Below are 22,529 nucleotides of genomic sequence, written 5' to 3'. Positions count from 1 at the left end.
ATCAGTTAGCAATGGCGACTAAAGCCTGACGATATCAGTTAGCAATGGCGACTAAAGCCTGACGATATCAGTTAGCATAGGCGACTAAAGCCGGACGATATCAGTTAGCATAGGCGACTAAAGCCGGACGATATCAGTTAGCATAGGCGACTAAAGCCTGTCGATATCAGTTAGCATAGGCGACTAAAGCTTGACGATATCAGTTAGCATAGGCGACTAAAGCCTGACGATATCAGTTAGCATAGGCGACTAAAGCCTGACGATATCAGTTAGCAATGGCGACTAAAGCCTGACGATATCAGTTAGCAATGGTGACTAAAGCCTGACGATATCAGTTAGCAATGGCAACTAAAGCCGGACGATATCAGTTAGCACATCCCATCCCCAAAACAGTCACGATTTTCATTATAGGCATTATTCATTTATCTATGGGATGTGGTAGGAGAGAACAGTTATATTTTTTCCAGCTAAAAGTGAGATACCAATACTAACCCGTAATCCTCGAAGCCTGAATTTGCCCTCATCATCCGTGACAGTGTCTTCACCATAAATGGAGCAATCATTTTGGCCTATAGCTTCCACCGACACTCCTTGCTCAGGTTCTCCATTTAGAGAGGAAACAGTCCCGTAACAACTACAAAGACATGGGAGAGAAAAGTCACAAACTCAACAACAATGTAATTGTCTAGAATTTGACTTTTATTTTTTTTGTCATCTGACACAAAACCATAGATACTGAATACTAGTTCCCACATGTGCACATATAAGTCTGTTAAAGGGAACCTGTCACTGAGTATGGGGGCCATTGAACCAGTAATGTTCGCACAAGCCCAAGTGAAAACCAGTCATGGTGGTATTTGGTTTAAATAGACTTTATACGGGATGATTCTGGTCAGCGTTGCACAGATGAAGCCGAGAAGTTGTACTGTATCTGTTCAATGGCAATGCACTCACTGCCGACACACATACAACATCGAGAAGATGAGTCCTAGTCTTTTGAGAAATCAACGTCCAGTTTTGGCAGAGGCATGTTTGGAAGGATGAACCCCATAACGGCATCCTTATAGTTTAGTGGTCCCACACCTAACAGACAAGGATGTGTTTTCTACTCAATCTTTGTCAGTACCAATCAGAGCTTTACACCTTGCACAGATAGAGTACCCCATGAACTAGGGAAACATCCAATTGTCAAATTATTAATTAAAGGGCTTGCCTCAAGTTCTTAAGTGGTTAAAATTGCAAAGTGCTAGTTAAAAAAAAAAAAAAAAAAAGGGCAACTTTGCAATTTACCTCTTATTAAAAATCCAAGAATTTAAGGATCTTTAAGGCTATGTGCACACGCTGCGGATTCACCAGCGGATTTTTCTGTGCGGATCCGCAGGTAAAACCGCAGGTAAAATGACCTGCGGTTTATCTGCAGATTGGCCAGCGGTTTTTCCCTGCAGTTTGACACCTGGACAATGGAACAGGTGGTAAACCGCAGCGGAATCCACAGAAAGAATTGACATGTTAATTCTTTCTGCGGATTCAACACCGCAGCTTTTCCGCAGTGAAAAAACCGCAGCATGTGCACAGCGGATTGTAAATCCCATAGACTTACATGGTACTGTACACTGTCTGCAGAACTGCTGCAGATCCGCAGCGTGTGCACATTCCTAATAGTGTTCCGCTGGTTGCCTAGGTTACCAGCTACTCCACAGGCTCAGAGTGGCCGGTTACCTAGGGAATGAGAACACTAGGCATTACAGGTTGGAAGCGGTGCTCTGAAACTGGCCGGATTAGTGGATTGGGCCAGCTTTATTGCCGCTGAGCCTCTAGTCCGAATGGTCAATCCTCAGGAATGCACCGCATGGTGTCAACCAGGAAGCAGAGAGGCCAAGGAGCGGTGCGCCCCCGAAGAACGAACATTACATCGCTCATTTAAGTTTCTAGGAGTTACAGAGAAAACTGTATACAGACAGCTTCCAGCAACAGAGGCCTTTGAATTTTTATTTCACGAGAAATACATGTGTTTCCTAAAAGTGACATGTCAGAGTAGCTGCAGGGGTCCCATTTTAGGACATTAGGGTGTACAGCCTGTGATGCATATTTTTATCTTTTTCTTGCAGTCATATCAATACACTCAATGATGTCTGATTATGCTGCATAATTTAAAAAAAAAAACTGGAATAATTGATAAAAAGCGATACAAAACTGTCATACTCCGTATTATAAAGGAAGAAATTTATAGTTAGAATGCAAAATCGGCAAACTGTGCAATGTGGGAACGTCGTATACAAGCACAAGCTGCCTTCAGGACTCAAACCTCAAGTAACACTGTATTGGGAAAGATCCTGAGCCCGCAACTTGCAGAAATGTTAGCGTTTCGTACTCCATAAAGTTAAACTGCATAGCCTAGGTTTTACAGAAAAGAAATAGGAGAAAGTAAATGTTTTTTCTCCATCGCTTCATTGGGGGACACAGGAACCATGGGTGTATGCTGCTGCCACTAGGAGGCGCTGACACTATGCACATAAAAAAGTTAGCTCCTCCTCCGCAGTGTACACCCCACCGACTGCAGTAAATTAACCAGTTTAGCTTAGTGTCAGGTAAGAGGTGGACACGGGTCTCTCTTGAGACCCATATCTACCTAATGTGCGTTGTTCCTTTTCAGGTACTGGAGGGATACAGTGTGAACGGTCACAACTGTACTCCCACGCAGAGACTGAGTACGGCGTGTACTGCCACCCCGTATCCTCATATGTCAGTTCGGCAGGACCCCAAAATCCCTAACACAGATGCGTGTTTAGGTGATCCGCAAGAGAAAGAATACCCAGTCCTGCCTCCGTCTTCCACCCACTCGCCCACCAGAGCCTGTCGGTCGAGGAGACACGGACGTCCCGCAACATGGATCCCGGATGTCCGATTTGTTTGGGGGGGGCCTCAGCACTGCTCTGCAGAACCTTCGGGGAAGAGAGGGTGTTTTGGCACACAGAGGCTTCCTGTTCTTTGTGCCCCCTTGCAGCCTGTCTAAGCGGCGTCATGGCGCTTTGTTTGCGCCACTTTTAGCACCCTGGCGCCACTGTGGGGACCCGTTTGGCTCTGTTTTTATGACCTCCACGGGCCCCCCTCCAGCTCCGGCGGCCGCCGGCTGTAATCTACGTCCCGGCTTCATCTTGGGCCTAGTTACAGCGCTGCCTCCGCCCCCTTCCTCTCTGCTCCGGGCGGGCTTTTTTCCCCACCTGTGTCTCTCTCTCTCCTCTTCCTGTGTGGTGTCAGGCTCCGCCCACTACCCGCAGCCTCCACTGTGGGCTGGAGCCGCCAACATATTGCTCCTCCGGGCCCCACGTTTAGCTGAGAGCGGGCTTCCCGGTTTCTGGCCGCCCTCTCCCCTCACAGCGCGCGGGTTCTGCCCTGCGTCTCCTGGCAGACGCCATTTTCCGGCTGGTGTACAGGGGAGCCGAATCCATCTATGGGACCTGCCTGCCCTTCTCTACAGCCGGGAAGTCTCCTACAGGACATCTGCCGCGAGTAGCTCTGCACTGCAGACCCTCCTCTGCTCTTCTGTCCCCTAACCTTCTGACAGCGCTTAGTGGGATTGTTCATCATATCTAATTCTAAGCCACTTCGTTCTCCATCTTCCTCCACTGTGGTCCTCTCCCACCATCCAGGAGCCCCCCAGTTGATCCACGTGAGAGCATGGCCACTATCCCAGGGTGGGCTTCCTCTGTCACAATCTGTGGCGGATTTCATCAGGGTGTCTCAGACCCTGGTGTCCGTGCTTGATAAGTTGTCCCTGCAGACTTCCACAGGAAGCCCCGTCGGAACCTAGCAACTTTAGCCGCAAAAGATCCAGACAGGTGCATTGATCTAATTCCTCTTCCCGTCCCATTTCGCCCCACAGTCCGTCCCTTCCTCATCCCCGAGTCAGGCGAGGCGCTCTCGGATGCGCCCTATGAGGACGTTTTCGAGCTAGATTCGGACCATATCGCTAACATGAGGGATATGGTTCAGAGCCTCATTGGAGCAATCAACCAGACATTTGGCATCAAAGACTTCTGCGGAACTCGCAGATCAGGCGGTTTCGTTCAGACAGTCTAAACCACCTTCCAAGGTCTATGCTCCTCATTCTGAGTTCAAGAAGCTTCTCACCAGGGAAAGAGAAAATCCGACCAGACGCTTTCAAAGAAGAAAGCGCCTTGGCGTATTATATCCTTTTTCTCAGGAGCTCACCACCAACTGGTCAGCTTCTCCTTCCGTAGACTCGCCGGTCGCTAGACTATCTCAACACGGTCCTTCTGAGAGATTCTAATGACATTATTATAGAATCTTTTGCAAAGTCAGCTTTCGAAGCGACCGCGTCTGCGCTAGGTCTGGCCTCGGCTTCCACTTGGGTTTCAAGGGCCATAGCCAAATGGACTGAGGATCTCCACCAAGGCATTCTGGCGGGAGCCCAACCAGAGCAGCTGGCAGAGCTCGCCAACCAGATTTGGTCTTTGCCTCCCTGGATGCCGCGTCTTGCGCTGCTCAGGCGTACAGCAATGTTGTTGCATTTCGGCGTACAGTTTGGCTTAAGGCCTGGCAGGTGGACTTATCAAGGAAGTCCCTTACCAGCCTACGTTTTCAGGGATCGCGCCTCTTGGGCACCAGGCTGGACCAGATTATTAAAGTCGCCACTGGGGGCACAAGCTCTCTTCTTCCCCAGTCCGAACCCTGTCGGCCTCTTCCATAACGGCAGTTTCGGCCCTTCCGTCAGGTGCAACGACAGAGCCTTTTTCCAACCAGCAGAGACTGCAAGCGTGCCAAGATAGGAAGAAGGTTTTCTTTTAGGCCCACTCCTTCCTGGCGCTCCCTTTCCTTCAAGGGTAGATCCACCAGGTCCAGACCTGGAAGGTCTACCTCTGCATGACTGTCGACAAAACCCCAGCGCACCACCCCGTTCGGCGGCCGTCTCCTTTCCTTCAGGGACATCTGGCTCGTCTCGGTGGAAGACATTTGGGTCAGGGAGGTTGTATCCTCAGGATACAAGATAGAATTTGTTTCTCGGCCTGGAATCGCTTTCGAATCCTGACTCCAAGAGACCCCACTTCAGTCCCGGGTTTCTTTGCATCCTTCGCCTCTCTCCTCTGTTTGGGGGTGTTTGTACCCATACCAGAAACTGAACGCTTCACAGGTTTCTACTCAAACCTGTATATAGTGCCGAAAAAAGGCAGGGAGGTTCAGCCCAAATTACTGAATCTGCAACATTTCAGGATGGAGTCTCTTCGATCAGTAATTGCTTCCATGGAGGCGCAGGAAATCCTGTGCTCCATAGACATTCAAGGACGCCTATCTGCATGTCCCTATCTTCTCAGGACATTAGAAGTCCCTGCGCTTCGCGATACATCGAGAGCATTTCAAGTTTGTTACCCTGCCGTTCAGTCTCGCTACTGTTCCCAGGGTTTTTACGAATATGACAGCGTTAATGGCCATCTTGAGGCTCAGAGGTCTCGTGCTCTTTCCGTACCTCAACGACATCCTTATCAATGCTCCATCCTTGTCCCAGGCTCACGAAAGTCTAACCATCGTACGCGACACCCAGTTCCGATTCGGTGGATCTTCAACAGGGAAAAAGTCCTGCCTTGTTCCAACACGTCTTGTGTTTCTAGGCATGCTGTTACGGCAGGATGTTCGCTGGCTGCAAGACCCCCGGCTTACGTCCTTCCGTACAGCCATGACGGTTCTAAGGAGGATGGTGGCGACTCAAGACCGCTTCAGCAGGCCATCCTGTCGCAGTGGAACAGGTCTGTCTCTTCCCTGCATCGTCCGATTCGACTCATTCTGTGTCAAACAGTCCCTCAATTGGTGGCTGACATCACCGCTCATCTCCCAGGGCTGGTCCTTCCTTCCGGTCCATTGGCAAGTTGTGACGACGGACGCCAGCCTTCTCGGCTGGGCTGCGGTGTTTCATCATCTGACCGTCCAGGGTCGTTGGTCGGCGCAAAAAGCTGTTCTGTCGATCAACGTCCTACAGATACGGGCAATTTTTCTGTCCCTACTTCACTGGGAAAAGCTTCTCAAGGGTCTGCCAGTCCGGATCCAGATGGACAATGCCACAGCGGTGGCATATGACAACCACCGGGGAGGGATTCTGTGTTCCTTGGCGTTAGCCGAGGTCTCCAAAATCCTCCATTGGGCAGAGGTGACGGTTCCAGCGATATCCGCTGTGCACATTCCCGGCGTGGACAACTGGGCCGCCAACTTTCTCAGCCGCGAGAGCATCGCGGCAGGGGAATAGTCCCTGCATCAGAGATCTTTCACCAAATTTATCTTCGTGGGGGACCCCGGATGTGGACCTTATGGCATCCTGTCTGAACAAAAAAGTCCCACGGTTTGTTTCCAGGACCCGAAATCCTCTCGTGGTGGATGCCGATGCTCTGACCATTCCTTGGTCTCAGTTTGTGCTTCCCTATCTGTTCCCTCCTCTTCTTCTTCCCAAGCTGTTGAAGATCAAGGCGGAAGGGGTACCAGTCATTCTCATCGCACCGGTTCGGCCCAGAAGGTCTTGGTTCACGGACTTCGTCAACCTTCTCACGGACGCTCCCTGGAAGCTGCCAGACACATCAGATCTGCTGTCTCTGGGTCCGATCCGCCACCACAATTCTCGGTCGCTTAATTGGACGGCGTGTCAGTTGAAACTGCGGTTCTGAAAGAGTCATGTTTTCCAGATCGGGTAATTCACACAATGAGCCGGGCTAGGAAGCCTTCGTCTTCCAGAATATACTATCGCACGTGGAAGGCCTATTTCAGTTGGTGCGAGTCCAATCACATCCTGCCTATGTCCTTTTCATTCCCTTCTATTCTAGCATTCCTCCAGGCGGGCCTGGACACGGGTTTTGCCCTTAGTTCTCTAAAGGGTCAAGTATCTGCTCTTTCCATTTTTTTCCAAAAGACGTTATCCTAGCGACCGCAGGTCAAGACTTTTCTTCAGGGGGTAGCTCATGCAGCACCCCCGTGTCGGGCTCCCGTGGATCTCAATCTAGTCTTAGAGGCCTAACAGGGCGCGCCCTTTAAACCTCTCAAAGAAGTTTCCCTGTCCTTTCTCTCCTTGAAAGTGGCCTTTCTCGTGGCCATCACCTCCATCCGGCGCGTCTCGGAGTTGGGGCCCTTGTCGCTCCCCCCTTTGGGTACTTCACTAGGATAAGGTGGTTCTGCGGCCTCCGCCATCCTTCCGTCCAAAGGTGGTATCCGCTTTCCTAAATGAGGACATCGTTTTACCTTCTTTTTGTCCCGGTCCAATTCATCCTCTGAACTTCTCCTTGAACAAGCTAAACCTATTCAGGCGATGGAGGTCTATTTGGGTAGAACGGCTTCTTTCCGGAAGACAGACTCCCTTTTCGTCATTCTGGATGCTGCACGAAAAGGCCTGCCGGCCTCCAAGGCGGCTATTGCTCACTGGATCAGATCGGCAATTTTGGAGACTTACCGAGTCATGATCAGAGTGCCCCCTCCTGGGGTTAAGGCTCACGCTACTCGGGCAGTGGGCACCTCCTGGGCGGTGCTCCACAAGGCTTCCGCACTGCAGCTTTGTAAGGCTGAAACCTGGTCTTCTATTCGCAAAAATTTTGCTAGGTCCACAACTACGCTTCGACGGACACCAGCCTAAGCAGAAGCTTATTGCAGGCGGCGGTGGTGAGTTCTCTGACCTAGTGGAAGTTTGGTTTTCCCTCCCCAGGGACTGCTTTGGGACGTCCCATGGTTCCTGTGTCCCCCAAAAAAGCGATGGAGAAACATGGATTTTTGTGAGTACTCACCGTAAAATCCTTTTCTCCGAGACGCTCATTGGGGGACACAGAGACTGTGGGTGTGTGCTTCTGCCGTCTGGAGGCCGACACTAAGTGTACAAAAAAAGAGTTAGCTCCTCCTCCGCCGCATACACCCTCGCCCCTAGGCCGGGCGTAACTCAGTTTAGTGCATAAGCAGTAGGAGAACGCGCCTTAAACTCAGGCAAGAAACTATATGTCTGAAAAAGGGGGCCACCCTAAACCTTGTACAAGGATTTGTAAAACTCAAAATAAGTAAATGCCAACTGGCTGATAGGGTGGGTGCTGTGTCCCCCAATGAGCGTCTCGGAGAAAAGGATTTTACGGTGAGTACTCACAAAAATCCATGTTTCTCCTTCGTCTCATTGGGGGACACAGAGACTGTGGGACGTCCTAAAGCAGTCCTCTGGGCGGGATCTTAGCTCACCCAATCCCTGCTAATTTGCGCCCCTGATTAGAGGTGCGCAACTGCTGCCTGGAGAATCTTTCTTCCCAGGCTTGCATCCGAGGATGCCTGGGTATGTACGTTATAATGTTTGACAAACGTATGTAAACTGGACCAGGTAGCTGCTTTGCATACCTGCTCCGCTGAAGCCTGGTGTCGTAGTGCCCATGAGGCACCCACTGCCCGTGCCGAGTGAGCCTTGATCCCTGCCGGAACCGGCGTGCCACTGATTTGATAAGCTTCTTGGACCGTCAGGCGAACCCATCTGGCCAAAGTCGCTCTGGACGCAGCGAGCCCCTTCCGCCGTCCCTCTGGAACCACGAATAGAGCGTCTGTCTGGCGGAATGGCGCCGTCCTTGTCACATACCTCCTAAGAGCTCTTACCAGATCCAGGGTGTGCAAAGCCTTCTCTACCCTGTGCACCGGTGCCGGGCAAAACGAGGGTAAGACGATGTCTTCGTTGATATGAAATGCAGACACAACCTTCGGCAAGAAGGGGGGAGCTGGCCTTAAAACTACCTTATCCTTATAAAAGGTTAGGAACGGTGGTTTACAAGATAAGGCCGCCAATTCCGAAACCCGCCTAATAGACGTTATGGCTACTAGAAAAACGACCTTTCTGGACAGGTAAGGTAAGGAGACCTCTTGCAATGGTTCGAAAGGGGCCTCCTGAAGGGCTCTGAGCACCAAGTTCAGGTCCCATGATTCCGTCGGCGCCTTATAGGGGGGTACTAAATGTGCGACCCCCTGCATAAACGTCCTAACCTGCCAGACGGAAGCGACTTTTCGTTGGAAAAGTACCGACAGGGCCGAGATTTGCGTTCTGAGGGAACTCGGGGCCAACCCTGCGTCCAGCCCTGCCTGTAGAAAAGCCAGTACGTTGGGGATCGAAAAAACCAGAGGAGCCACTTCACGATCCCTACACCAACGGAAGAAAACTTCCCAAGTTCGATGATACACCCTCGCCGAGGAAGGCTTTCGGGCACTCACCATCGTGGCCGCCACATCGCGTCTGAATCCTGCCTGTGTTAACAGCCAAGATTCAATGGCCACGCCGTCAAACACAGGGCCCCTAAGTTCGGATGGCAGATCGGCCCTTGGGACAGTAAGTCCGGCCGATCTGGAAGACGCCAGGGTACGTCCAACACTAGTTGGACCAGATCTGCGTACCAGGCCCGCCGGGGCCAGTCTGGGGCCAGAAGAATTGCTGGAACCTTCTCTCTCCTTATTTTCCTGATAACTCTTGGAAGCAGCGGCAGCGGGGGGAACAAGTACGGGAGACGAAACTGGCTCCACGGGAGCACCAGCGCGTCTGCTGCGATTGCCTGCGGATCGAGGGATCGAGCGACAAACCTTAGTACTTTGGCATTCTCTCTGGATGCCATAAGGTCCACGTCTGTTGTCCCCCACCGTTGGCAGATCTGCTGAAAGATCTCGGGGTGCAGGGACCATTCCCCTGCCGCGACCCCCTGTCGGCTGAGAAAATCTGCCGCCCAGTTTTCGACTCCTGGAATGTGCACCGCTGAAATTACCACGCGGTTCTTCTCCGCCCAACGTAGTACCAGTCCGACCTCGCGCATGGCTCCCAGATGTGTCCCTCGGTGCGGGAGAGGACACGTGGAGGGTTACTCACACGTGGTCGCCCGTTGGTGATTTGGGGAGATCGGATCCTCTCTATAGGATCCGTCGCCCCTATCTTATCTTCATAGAAAAAAGGGAAGGGAAAAAAAAAAAAAATCTAGTCTGGAACTCCAGACTGCGTGTGCCTCCATCAGACACTAAGCAAAAACTGAGTTACGCCCGGCCTAGGGGCGAGGGTGTATGCGGCGGAGGAGGAGCTAACTCTTTTTTTGTACACTTAGTGTCGGCCTCCAGACGGCAGAAGCACACACCCACAGTCTCTGTGTCCCCCAATGAGACGAAGGAGAAAACAGGATTTTTGGTTGCTTACCGTAAAATCTGTTTCTCGGAGCCTTCATTGGGAGACACAGCACCCTCCCATGTTTTACAACTCCTGTTATTTGTCCTGTGTGTTACGGTTACAGTTGAGTTGTCTGTCTCTTCTCTATTCTGTTACTTCTCCTACTGCTTTCTCACTAACTGATTAATTTACTGCAGTCGGTGGGGTGTATACTGCGGCGGAGGAGCTAACTTTTTTTCTGTGCATAGTGTCAGCGCCTCCTAGTGGCAGCAGCATACACCCATGGTTCCTGTGTCCCCCAATGAAGGCTCCGAGAAACAGATTTTACGGTAAGCAACCAAAAATCCTGTTTTTTTTTTTCTATTACTTACTGAAGCCGCCACTTTTCCTGTCACATGTTGGATTAAGCATCTTGTCACTTACGGATCTCTAATAGGAGCCTATAGTTAAAGGGGTTTTTCCCTACTGGACAATTCCAGCTTAAATCAATTAAATTAAAATAAAAACAGTGTATACACTCTACTCGTGCAGCGGCACCAGTCCAGTGATATCGATGTCATTGTTCCCGGTGGTGATGTGACTTATGTGACGTGTTGGCTGCAGCCAATCATCAGCTGCAGCTCATCAACATTCCATCAGTGCGCACACCTGCTCCGATGAAACAGTTAAGTCTGTAGATGATGAGTGGCCGCTCATTGGCTGCAGTCGGCACATGACACAAAGTCATTTCCAAAAACAGCAGCTCTGATATCACTGGGACAGCGCCACTGCTGGAGGAACACATACTCTGGTATCATTTTATTTGAGGATATGAACTGGTTAAGCTGGGGTTTGTCCAGTAGTGGACAGCCCCTTTAACCCAACTCAGAGAGATATAAATTCGAATTATTGGACAAGAAATACAATCTAGCGCCGAAGTGCATCTCAGAGTCAATAGGGAATCCGGGTAATCCCAATGCACTATGAATGGTGCCTCGTCTAAAATTAATCTCCAGATATTTTGGTTGGGACCCTCAAGTTTCCCTATTGTTTTCAGCTTTTCCAATGGACAACAACAATTTTATCACTGCTGCTCTGGTTTGCCAGTAAATTTAAGCCAATGTGGCGCCACTAGATGAGTATCTGTCCCAACGTCTCTGGAAAAGAGAATAGTTCTGATGATAGCTCATGTAGGAACTATTTTTTCCCCCCCGACCAATTACTCCTCAGATCATCAAACCAACCCTCCCTAAAAACACAAAGCTTAACAATAAGAGCTTGGCTATCCTTATTAATCTTCATATATTTTTTGAAAATGCAGTAGAATAGTAATGACAAGTGTTAAAATTATCGGGTCAGTCGAGTCGGCATGTTGTGGACATGACTAGGTGAGCGTGCAGCTATGTGCACTCATGTACATGGCAGATGGGTCTGGGATCTTCCTGTCATTATATGCACGGTTTCCATCCTTTAAACGCACGGCCATAAATTTTTAGTTTATGTGTATGTTGACCATCGTTGTTCAGGGTACAGTTTATATACACATGGGAGCCGCAAACTTATAGCAAATACATCCATGTGAACCTGACCTAGAAGTAATTATTGTGGATCAGTGTTAATGTATTCAGAATGGTGGGGCCCATCGTACAATTGTGGTGGCACAAAAAAAAAAAGTGTATTATGCTAGTGTAAGCAATCACTTTAGGAAACAATATCCAGTATCAGAAATTTGCACAGGTAGCAGTGGTGACCTGTATGCCGTCCTGTATCCAGTGATTTTAATCTTCAAGTTCTGCCCTTCTTGTGCTTCTATCATCTGAGACGAAGGCTCAAAACGGAACTCTTTCATCATAGGCTTGAAGTAATACTGACCGGGGCTCTGAAAGGAGAAGAGGAAGACAATTAAGACTCACTCATATATAACCATGTCCTGTGAATACACCCATGGTGGCAGAATACTCGAGGGAAACGATCAGAAAGAAGGCAATGGATTACCACGTTGTCCCTTACTGTATTTTAGGAGCTGTCTGGCTGGTAGGAAAGGGTGCAATCTGGAAGTTTGGACTTTACTCACATGCATACCACAGATGTGATGCCAAAGGCCCCAGAAACTTTAGCTAAAATTTTGATGCTTATACTGATTTCGGTGAGATTAGCCAACCATCTAATGAGTAAGGAGGCCACCCAACTCTCCGACAGATTACAAAAGGAATGGACAGTTGGAATAAAGTCGACAAATGCTTTTTTCTTTTAGAGTGATGAGCGAACGTGCTCAGAAAAGGTGTTATCTAAGCATGCTTGTGTGCTGAGTGACTTCGGTGTGCTCGAATACTACGTTTGAGTCCCGGCTGCTGTTCGACAGCTGCAACACATGCAGGGATCTCCTGTTTGTTAGACAATCCCTGCATGTGTTGCAGCTGTCGAACAGCAGAGACATGCAGGTGCGGAGACTCGGACATATTTTTTGAGCACACCGTAGTCACCCAGGCAGCACCTGAGCATGCTCGGATAACGCATTATCCAAGCACGTTCGCTCATCACTATCCTTTTGTTTTCTAGGAAAGAAGTGCTTCCAAGAGGAGTTTGGCAACGGCTCTCTTGTAAACAACACTAGAAACACTCAGCTGAGCCCGAGTGCTGCCAAGCATGGGGTAGTGCGGTAAACAGTTGACAGCTATCAAATGTGTATGGCAAGCTTAAAGAGGGTTTTCCAGTTTTAGAAAATTGCTGCCCTCTGCTGCAGTTTGGAAAAAGAAAAACTTTATTTCTCCTTCGTCTCATTGGGGGACACAGATACTGTGGGGTGTATGCTTCTGCCGCTAGGAGGCTGACAGTGAAAAAAAGAGGTTAGCTCCTCCTCCGCAGTATACACCCTCGCCCCTATTGCGGGCGGAAATCAGTTTTTTGCTTAGTGTCCTATGGAGGCACACACAGTCTGGATCTCTCCAGACTATTTTTTTTCTAGTTTACTATGAAGATGAGACAGGGGCGACGGATCCTATTGAAAGGGTCCGATCTCCCCAAACCATCAACGGGCGAGCACGTGTTGAGTATCGCCTCCGCGTATACTTTCCCGCACCGAGTGACATATCTGGGACTTTTCCCCAGACTTCTATTTTTATTTGTTATTTTATGAAGATAAGAAAGGGGCAACGCATCCTATTGAAAGGATTCGATTTGCCCAAACCATCAACGGGCGAGCACGTGCGAGTATCCCTCCACGTATCCTTTCCCGCAAAGTGGACATTATGCCAGACTTAGCCCTGTCCACCCCTAGGTATTGAAACCATGGGCTTGCACAGAGGCACAAGACTAGTCTGTACGGCCCCCACTGCTCCACGGCAGCGGACAGTCCCTCTCCTCACCCCCTGAAGGGGTTAGATGGAGCTAGGGTGCCTACACCATCCTATTTTTTTTTTTTATCAAAGACCCCCTCACACACCTGCGCTCAGGCTGAGAGGATCATCGGTGAGGAGAGGGTCGGGGAGGGCTCCTGCGAAGATTTTGGGCTGGAGCCCACAGCTCGGCGACCACTAGCCCTGCAAGAGAAGGGCTGGATCGTCAGGCTGTAGCCTGGGACAGGAACGCCGTGCCGGTCAGTAGCGCCATTTTTTGGTACCGCACCCCCCCCTCCCCCGGTCGGGTAGGGGAAAAATTTAGGCCGCGGCTTCGGCCAGAGCTAGGCCGCAGCCGGATGTTCCACCCTCGGAGCGTCACTTCCGGCAGCCCACCCCGCACTGGACGGCGGTAAAATCGAGGACCGGCTTTGGAGCACGGGCTAGGCCACAAAGCGGAAGTTCCGCCCCTAGAGCAGTTTTTACAGGCTGGTGCGCGCCACAGATGTCGGGGCGCGATTAAAGGAAGCATCCAGGTCGGGGTGGCGCAGGACTGGGGTAAGTGCTGCCCGAGAGGCCACGCTATAGGGAAAAACGAGGGGCTACCTCTTCCCCATATCCCCAGCAGCGGACAGATACAGCATGTCCAAAAAAGCAAAGACGCACGTTCTTTTACGCTGCATGCATCTCTTGTCGGGCTGCGTTTCCACAGGTGCAGAGCAAGTGTTTATGAGAAGCCTGCAAATCCAAACGCGCCCAGGAGCCCTCCCCTGCGACTGCGACCAATGTGTCAAATCCCCCAGAGTGGGCCCAATCACTGTCACAGTACATGGCGTCGCTTACGAGAGCAATAGAATCCCTTCAAGCCCCAGATAGGGGCAGGGACAGTGTCTCGCCGCCTTTAGAGGGAACCTCCACCTCACAGGAGCCTCCGGCCTGCAGGGGCCACTCCCACTCCAGGCAGACCCGGGGGGAAATGAATCCACATGGTGTCGCCCAGTCCATCCGGTGCCTTCGGCATCCGTAAGTTCTGCTTCTCGCTCCCCGTCACCAGTGGTTGATAGCAAGCAGACCTCAGATTTCGACTCAGACGAGCCCCTGGACCTGGACACTCCAGAGTCACGTGAAACAGTGGACAGCCTCATAGAAACAGTCAATCAGATCCTGGGGATTGAGGATGATCCCGCAGCAGCTACGGGGCATAAAGTGGCATTTAAACGAGTGAAGCGGCCGCACAGAATTTTTTTTTTTTCCTCTCACCCAGAGTTTGAGGACATAGGGCAGCGGCACAGAGAACGTCCAGACCGGCGTTTTTTTGGGTTAAAAGGCACTCGAAATGAGGTATCCGTTTGCTCCGCACCTCCGTAAACAATGGATGGAATGGAATCCCCGATAGTGGATCCTCCGATTTCACGCCTGGCCACTAAGACCCTGTTATCTGTCCCTAGGGTTTCCTCGATTAAAGATCCCATGAACTGCCTTATTGAGAGCCTAGCACGTTCAGTATATGAGGCGTCAGGGTCTGCACTAGCTCCCTCGTTTGCAGCAACTTGGGTAGCTAAGGCCATGTTATCATAATCAGAAACAATAAACAAGGTCGCGCAGGAGCAGGATCTACCTGCAGAGATCTCTGAGGTCGCAGGTCAGATGGCGATAGCCGGAGACTATGTAATGAATGCGTCTTTGGATGCGGCCAATTGTTCAGCAATTGCTGCCGCTAATGCAATCTCTATCTGAAGAGCCCTATGGTTGAGGACATGGTGAGCCGATTCTACTTCCAAGAAGTCCTTGACTTCCCTGCCTTATCAGTGCGGCCGCCTATTTGGAGAAAAGTTGGATCAACTTATCTCCGACTCCACAGGAGGAAAGAGCGGGTTTCTCCCTCAACAGAAGGTTATACCGCTTTTCGTCACCCGGTTCAGGCACGTTTTCGGGCCTTTCGCAGAGCCACCGGCCATTCTAGGCCGAGCGTGACTGCATTCGTCAGGGGGCGGCTGCTAAGCAGCCTGAGCCTGGTCCGGGACCCGAATAGGAGACCGGTCCGGAGTCATGCGTTAAGACTCTGGGTGGACTACGGGGCCCAATTCCGCCACCTCAGGCCGCCCCAACCAGGATAGGGAGCGGCAGGTCTCATATAGAGCCAACCCATTAGGGAGAATGCGTGCTCAACAGGCCAGATCGAGGGGACCCAGATCCTAAATATCATCGGCCAAATGACTCGAGGTCTTTACCAGACGACACCAGCAAGGTGGGCGGCCGCCTACTCTGTTTTCGCCACGTCTGGGCCAATATCACTCACAACGTATGGGTAAAAGAATTGGAGTCCTCAGGTTACAAAATAGAATTTGTCAGATACCCTCCAAGATGATTTTTTCTTTCCCGGCTTCCCAGGGTGGATACCCAGGTAAGGGCTCTATTGGGAGCCATCAAGTCGCTCCTACACAACGGATTCATTGTTCCAGTGCCGGAACACGGAAGAGCTCAGGGGTTCTATTCCAACCGTTTTGTGGTTCCCAAAAAGGACGGGTCTGTCAGGCCTGTTTTGGACCTGAAGCTTCTGAACAAATTCATCAGGATCAGACATTTGCGGATGGAGTCTCTCCGTTCAGTCATATCTGCCATGGAGCAGTGAGAATACTTGGCCTCAATAGACAACCAGGACGCATTTCTGCGTATTCCCATTTTTTCCTCCTCATCAGAGGTTTCTGCGCTTCGCCATCAGCGTTCAACATTTTCAGTTCATAGCGCTACACTCCAGGCTAGCCACAGCTCCCAGAGTGTTCACAAAGGTTATGGCAATTGTCATGGCCACACTGCATTCTCGAGGCATAGTCGTCTTGCCTTATCTGGACGACCTCTTGGTCAAGGGCCCGTCAATACGGGCATGTGAGGAAGGTGGCAACATCACGCTAGATAGTCTTGCCGCTTAGATGGTTGGTCAATACAAAGAAATCATCCCTTGTGCCAGCTCAGAGGATCTCCTTCCTAGGAATGATCTTCGACACTTGCCGATGGTTGGTAATTCTTCCTCAGGAAAAGGCGCTAGTCTCCGGCAGGGAGTCCGGACACTACGCCAACCAGTCCCTCATACCATCCGATCCGGGATGAAGATCCTAGGGAAAATTGTGGCAGCAATAGAAGCGATACTTTTCATCCAGTTCCATCTTCACCCCCTGCAGCACGCCTCGTGTCAGCCTGGGACAAGAATCCTTTCACTCTCGATCGGCGGTGCCAACTGTCCTCTCAAGTCAGGCAGTCGCTCGGATGGTGGATAACCAGTTCCCTCTCTGGCCTGGTGAAACCTTTCCCTCCAGGTCATGGGCTGATAATGACAATCGACGCCAGTCTCCTCGGTTGGGGAGCGGTGTTTTGCCACCACACAACCCAGGAATGGTGGTCGCCACAGGAGGCACGCTTCCCGATCAACTTATTGGAGATACGAGCAATTCGGCTGGCTCTGCAGAAGTTTCATCACTTTCTAGCAGGCCGCCCCGTCCGGATTCCATCAGACAACGCCACGGCGGTGGTTTACATAATTCATCAGGGGGGCACCCGCAGCAGAATAGCCATGCGCGAGGTGGTGCACGTTCTTCAGTGGGCCGAAGCAAACCACTCGGTGATTTCGGCTGTCCACATCCCTGACGTGGAAAATTGGGCGGCAGACTTCCTCAGCTGGCAGGGTCTTGCATCCGGAGAGTGGTCTCTACATCCCAAAGTTCTTTAGCAGATTTGTCAACTGTGGGGAGCTCCGGATGTGGACCTGATGGCTTCCAGAGTGAATGCCAAGGTGCCCACATATGTCGCTCGGGCCAGGTACACGCAGGCATTCGCAGTGGATGCACTGGTTCTGCCATGGAACCAGTTTTGCCTCCCATATCTACTTCCCCCACTGCCACTACTCCCGAGAGTCAGCAAAGGGATCAAGACGGAAGGGGGGCCGGCGATTCTGCTGGCCCCATCGAGCATGGTACGCAGATCTAATGCAGCTGCTCGCTGACGTTTTTGGGCGCCTGCTAGAGCGCCCAGATCTATCGTCTCGAGGGCCGATGTGCCACCCGAACTCAGGGACCCTGTGTTTGACGGCAGGGCCATTGAATCTTGGATTCTAATGCAGGCAGGGTTCAGGAGCAAGGTGGTCGCAACAATGATTAGCGCCCGGAGGCCTGCTTCAGCATGAATTTACCACCACACCTGGAAGATGTTCTTTGCTTGATGTCGAGGCCGCTGTGTTTCTCCGCTGAGATTCTCGATCCCTGACATCTTGGCTTTTCTCCAGTCGGGCTTAGAGAGCCCGGATAGCTCAGTCGGTAGAGCATTAGACTCGGGCTTTGCCCCAGGTTCCCGCAGGAGACAAATGTCGGCCTTATCCGTCCTGTTCTAGTGCAGAATTGCTACCAATTTGCAGGTGAAGACTTTTCATCCAGGGAGTGTCCCACTTGATACCTCACTATAAGGCGCCTATGGACGCCTGGGTCCTTAACATGGTCCTAAGTGTTCTGCAGGAAGCTCCATTGGAACCGCTTTAGGATATCTCTTTGAGGTACTTTTCCTGGAAAGTTGTTCCCCTAGTGGCCATCACTTCCATCAGGCGGGTTTCAGAGCTGGCGGCTCTATCCTGCCGAGCTCCGTTCCTCACTTTCCATAAGTATAGGGTGGTCCTCAGACCAGCCCTCCTTTTCTGCCGAAAGTCGTGTCCTCTTTTTCACATTAATGAAGATGTTGTTTTGCCGTCATTTTGTCCAGCACCGGCGCACCGGGTGGAAAAATGCTCTTCACACGTTAGACCTGGTAAGAGCCCTCCGGAGGTACGTGTCGCAGACGGCACCCTTTCGCCAGACGGACACGCTGTTCGTGCTCCCTGAAGAGCGCAGGAAGGGACTCGCTGCCTCAAAGTCGACCATAGCCTCATGGATTCGTTTGACTATTCAGGAGTCCTACCGCATTAGAGGCACGCCGATTCCAGCAGGGATCAGAGTGCACTCTACCCAGGCAGTGGGCGCTTCGGCACCAGGCTTCGACGGAACAGGTTTGCAAGGCAGCAACCTGGTGCAGCCTGCACACATTTGCCAAACATTATAATATCCATGCTCAGGCCTCGGCGGATGCGAGCCTGGGTAGAAGGATTCTCCAAGCAACGGTGGCGCACCTTTAAACAAGAGGTGCATGTAGCTTGGATCGGTGAGTTAATCTCCCACCCAGTGACTGCTTTAGGACGTCCCATAGTATCTGTGTCCCCCAATGATACGAAGGAGAAACATGGATTTTTGTGAGTACCCACCGTAAAATCCTTTTCTCTGAGACGCTCATTGGGGGACACAGCACCCACCCTATTAGCCAGTTGGTTCTTGTTTTGTTTAAATGAATATGTGTTTACCTATTTGATATAAGGGTGGTGTTTGCCTTTGGACATGTTGTACCTGTATTAAGGCTGATTTGTTGTTCTCCTACTGCTTTGGCACCAATCTGATTTCCGCCCGCAATAGGGGCTAGGGTGTATACTGCGGAGGAGGAGCTAGCCTCTTTTTTTCACTTAGTGTCAGCCTCCTGGAGGCAGAAGCATACACCCCACAGTATCTGTGTCCCCCAATGAGCGTCTAGGAGAAAAGGATTTTATGGTGAGTACTCACAAAAATCCATGTTTCACATTCCTGGGTCCAGCACCAAGTCTCCACCACTGCTTCCAGTGCAGCACTGACGTCAACGGTGCTACAAGCTCCAAGTGGCTCATGCCATCAACTCAAACAGAGCAACTAAGCTCACTGATGGGCTGCAGTGCTGTCAACAGAGCATTAGCGCTGCAAACAACAACAGACCTGGAGCAGCAGTGGGGACTCTGCACCGAAAAAGAGGAAGACAAAAGAAGTTTTTTTTTTGGGTTTTTTTTTAAATAATGTAACACCTTTCACTTGCATTAATGCTGCGGTGTGGCATTGGCATACAACCGTGACTGTGCACACATCCATACAGAAACCAGAATGTAGTAAATAAAATGCAGGTGTTACCAGGTTTGAGAAGGTTAACATCCCGTTGTCCTGGGTGAGGAGATTGGAGCGGAACATCCCACCACTAAGAGATAAGAGAACTCCAGCCAGAGGCTGCTTGTCTTCTGATCGGATCTACGCAGAATCAAAGAATGAAAACAATGTGAAAATCTTTAAAAAAATAAATAAAACTAAGTAGAATTCTAGAAAGGCAAGGTGACGTGACTTATACCGATACCTCAAATGTGACTCCTGCAAGGGCAAAAGCATTGAAGTCTCCCACAGTTCCATCAACAGCAGTCAAGACAAAGCCTTCTTTCTGGGCAGTGATGGTGTACTCCAGGTCACTGTGTAATGGGCCCACACTGTGCCATTCAGTCGCCACATGTGGGAATAAACAGACAATGCAAAGTCACAGGCGCAAACATTTCTTTGCTAAATGTTCATTTCAACCTTAGCTGTATTTTACAAAATGTTATGCTTTCTTCAGGAACGCTTCTTAGATCAATCAGGAATTATTTAGCATTCCCCCCCCCGTACCAGGTACTTTACATAAAGTATTTAAAGGGAATCTGTAACCCTTTTTTTTTGGACTATCAGCTGCCGGCACCGCCATCAGAGGCTTATCTACAGCATTCTGTAATGCTGTAGATAAGCCTCCGATGTAACCTGAAAGATAAAACAAGTTGGATTATACTCACCGGAGGGGGCGGTCCGGTCCGATGGGTGTCACGGTCCGGTCTGATGCCTCCCATCTTCATACGATGCCGTCCTCTTCTTCCCTTTCTGCCGTGGCTCCGGCGCAGGCGCACTGCTCTACCCTGTTGAGGGCAGAGCAGAATACTGCAGTGCGCAGGCACCAGACTTCTTCCGACGCCTGCGCACTGCAGGACTCTGCTCTGCCCTCAACAGGGTAGAGCAGTGCGCCTGCGCCGGAGCCACTACAGGAAGGGAAGAAGAGGACGGCATCATATGAAGATCGGAGGCGTCAGACCGGACCGCCCCCTCCGGTGAGTATAATCTAACATGTTTTTTGTTTTTTTTTATCTTTCAGGTCACATTGTGGGCTTATCTACAGCATTACAGAATGCTCTAGATAAGCCCCTGATGTCAATGCCAGCAGGTCATAGGGCAAAAAAAGGGTGACAGATTCCCATTAAAGTGGATTTTAACTAGATAAATATAGTACTTCCTCCAAATGACGCTGCTCCACTAATTCTGGAACAGTTTTTCATGTTCTGCTATGCACCTCTGTTCTAAAGTTATTCCTCCTAGTGAAAAGGAGCAAATTGTCACCTTCAAAAAACTGGGTGTATAGCACAGAACTTATCTGTGGGCGTGTGCTTTTACCCCTCTGATGCTTGCTGGCCAATCAAAACACGGCTGCACCCCACCCACAGAGAAGTTCTGTGGTATACGCCCCATTGTTTAAGGGAGTATTTTTTACCTATATTACCAAGGGAAGGCAAAACTTGGGCACAGAGAGCAAAGAAGTAAAAAGGAAAACTGTTCCAGAAGCAGCGGAACAGGAGCAATGGGAGGAGGTACTCCGTTTAAAAAAAAAATCCTCTTTAAACTTCCAGAAATTTGGAGAGCTGTCACTTGTTCATGGGTAAATGAAGGTTAATAGGCCCTATTGTGCCAAAAGGATGCAATTATGAGAGAGAGAGAGAGAGAGAGAGAGAGTGTCACACTGTGCACTTTTGATTTATAATGGGTGCCTATGGTACACGCAAGATGCCATTTGTACATAAACTGGAGGCTACAGAAGGTTGATATCTGGAAATCTTTCCAATGTACGATGCTGCAAGGCTCAATCGTAAAGCTGAACAGATCTTGATAAGGATCGTCACAGCAAGTTTGTCTTACAAATAGGTATGTTCTGTAAAGTAGCTGGCCCTATTTTCATGTGCTTGTCTTACTGCTCTGATTGTACCCCATGTTCAATGAAAACTATAAACCTAAGTAAAATTTGCACCAACCTGTATGAACCTTTATCATCAGTAAATACGGTGATGAGAGGTGAAGCTGCTCCTTTCTCACTGATTACTATTTCTACGCCCTCTAATTCGGGGTGTATCTGTCCCTCCAGGAATAAGCCAGCCTTCCCATGAATTTCTATTAGCTTTCCTGGGCAGCTTTCTGAAATTGAGAGGTCAATATGATTACAGGCTGTATAGTTTCGAGCAATAGGAGTTAATCAGATACATCAGCCATGTGTGTTGACATCTGCATACCTCCGCTCACGACAGCCTCCACAGACGGGGGATAGAAGAGAAGTTCTTTAGATGATGGAGTCACAGTGATCTTCTCACCGGATCTATATAGAGCAAAAAAAAAAAAAAAAAAGTCACCTTCATGACCAGGCCATTTTTTTCAATTGTGACCAGTGTCACTTTATGTGGTAATAACTGTGGAACACTTCAACATATCCCACTGATTCTGAGACTGTTTTTTCATCACACATTGTACTTTATGTTAGTGGTAAATTTAGGTCAATAAGATTTGAAGGAAAAAAAATGGAAAATGTAGCAATTTTGAAACCTTGAAATTTTATGCCCTTGAATCAAAGGGTTGTATAAAAAAAAAATAGCTAAAGGGGCTGTTCACTACTTGGACAACCCCTGCTGATACCCCACGCCTGACCCCGGAAAATATAAAAGCTTATACTCGCTTCCTGTGCCAGCACTCGCGTTCCTAGGGCTCTTGAGCGGTTATTACGACACGTGAGCCCGGAGCCCAATCAGAGCTGGCGTCATTGACCCTACCGTCTGTCGAATTGAACATGAAGAGGAAGTCAGGACTTTAGCTGATCTCCGACTTCCTCTTCATGTTTAATTCGTACTAAGGGGGGACAGTGACGCCAGCACTGACTGGGCGCCGGGCTCACGTGTCATAACAATCGTACAAAAGCCCTGAGAACGCGAGTACCGACACGGGAGAGTATAAGCTTCTTTATCTTATCGGAGCCAAGCGTGGGGTATGAGCAGGGGTTGTTCAAGTAGTGGGCAACCTCTTTAAAAAACAACATTTACCACATGTGTACGTTAGGCTACTTTCACACTAGCGTTTTTTTGCGCTGTGCCT

At 50.0% G+C, this 22,529-nt stretch overlaps 1 protein-coding gene across 1 annotated transcript in view; it reads right to left on the bottom strand.

Annotated features, from left to right (window-relative positions):
• Positions 1 to 22,529, bottom strand: part of LOC141047703 (BOS complex subunit NOMO1-like) — a 111,088-nt gene that overhangs the window by 33,807 nt on the left and 54,752 nt on the right. Inside the window, exons 20-25 of the mRNA XM_073542933.1 lie at positions 21,680 to 21,762; positions 21,425 to 21,584; positions 19,681 to 19,807; positions 19,464 to 19,577; positions 11,878 to 12,005; positions 493 to 634 (exon numbers count right to left, since the gene is read on the bottom strand). Of these exons, the coding sequence (XP_073399034.1) occupies positions 493 to 634; positions 11,878 to 12,005; positions 19,464 to 19,577; positions 19,681 to 19,807; positions 21,425 to 21,584; positions 21,680 to 21,762 (754 nt within the window). The remainder of the gene's footprint in view (positions 1 to 492; positions 635 to 11,877; positions 12,006 to 19,463; positions 19,578 to 19,680; positions 19,808 to 21,424; positions 21,585 to 21,679; positions 21,763 to 22,529) is intronic.

The sequence above is a fragment of the Dendrobates tinctorius genome, unplaced genomic scaffold (genome assembly GCF_039654945.1).
Source record: "Dendrobates tinctorius isolate UK_male_01 unplaced genomic scaffold, ASM3965494v1 ptg000129l, whole genome shotgun sequence".
NCBI lineage: Eukaryota > Metazoa > Chordata > Amphibia > Anura > Dendrobatidae > Dendrobates > Dendrobates tinctorius.
Note: the sequence above shows the minus strand (reverse complement) of the source record. Positions and strands in the feature narration are given on the sequence as shown.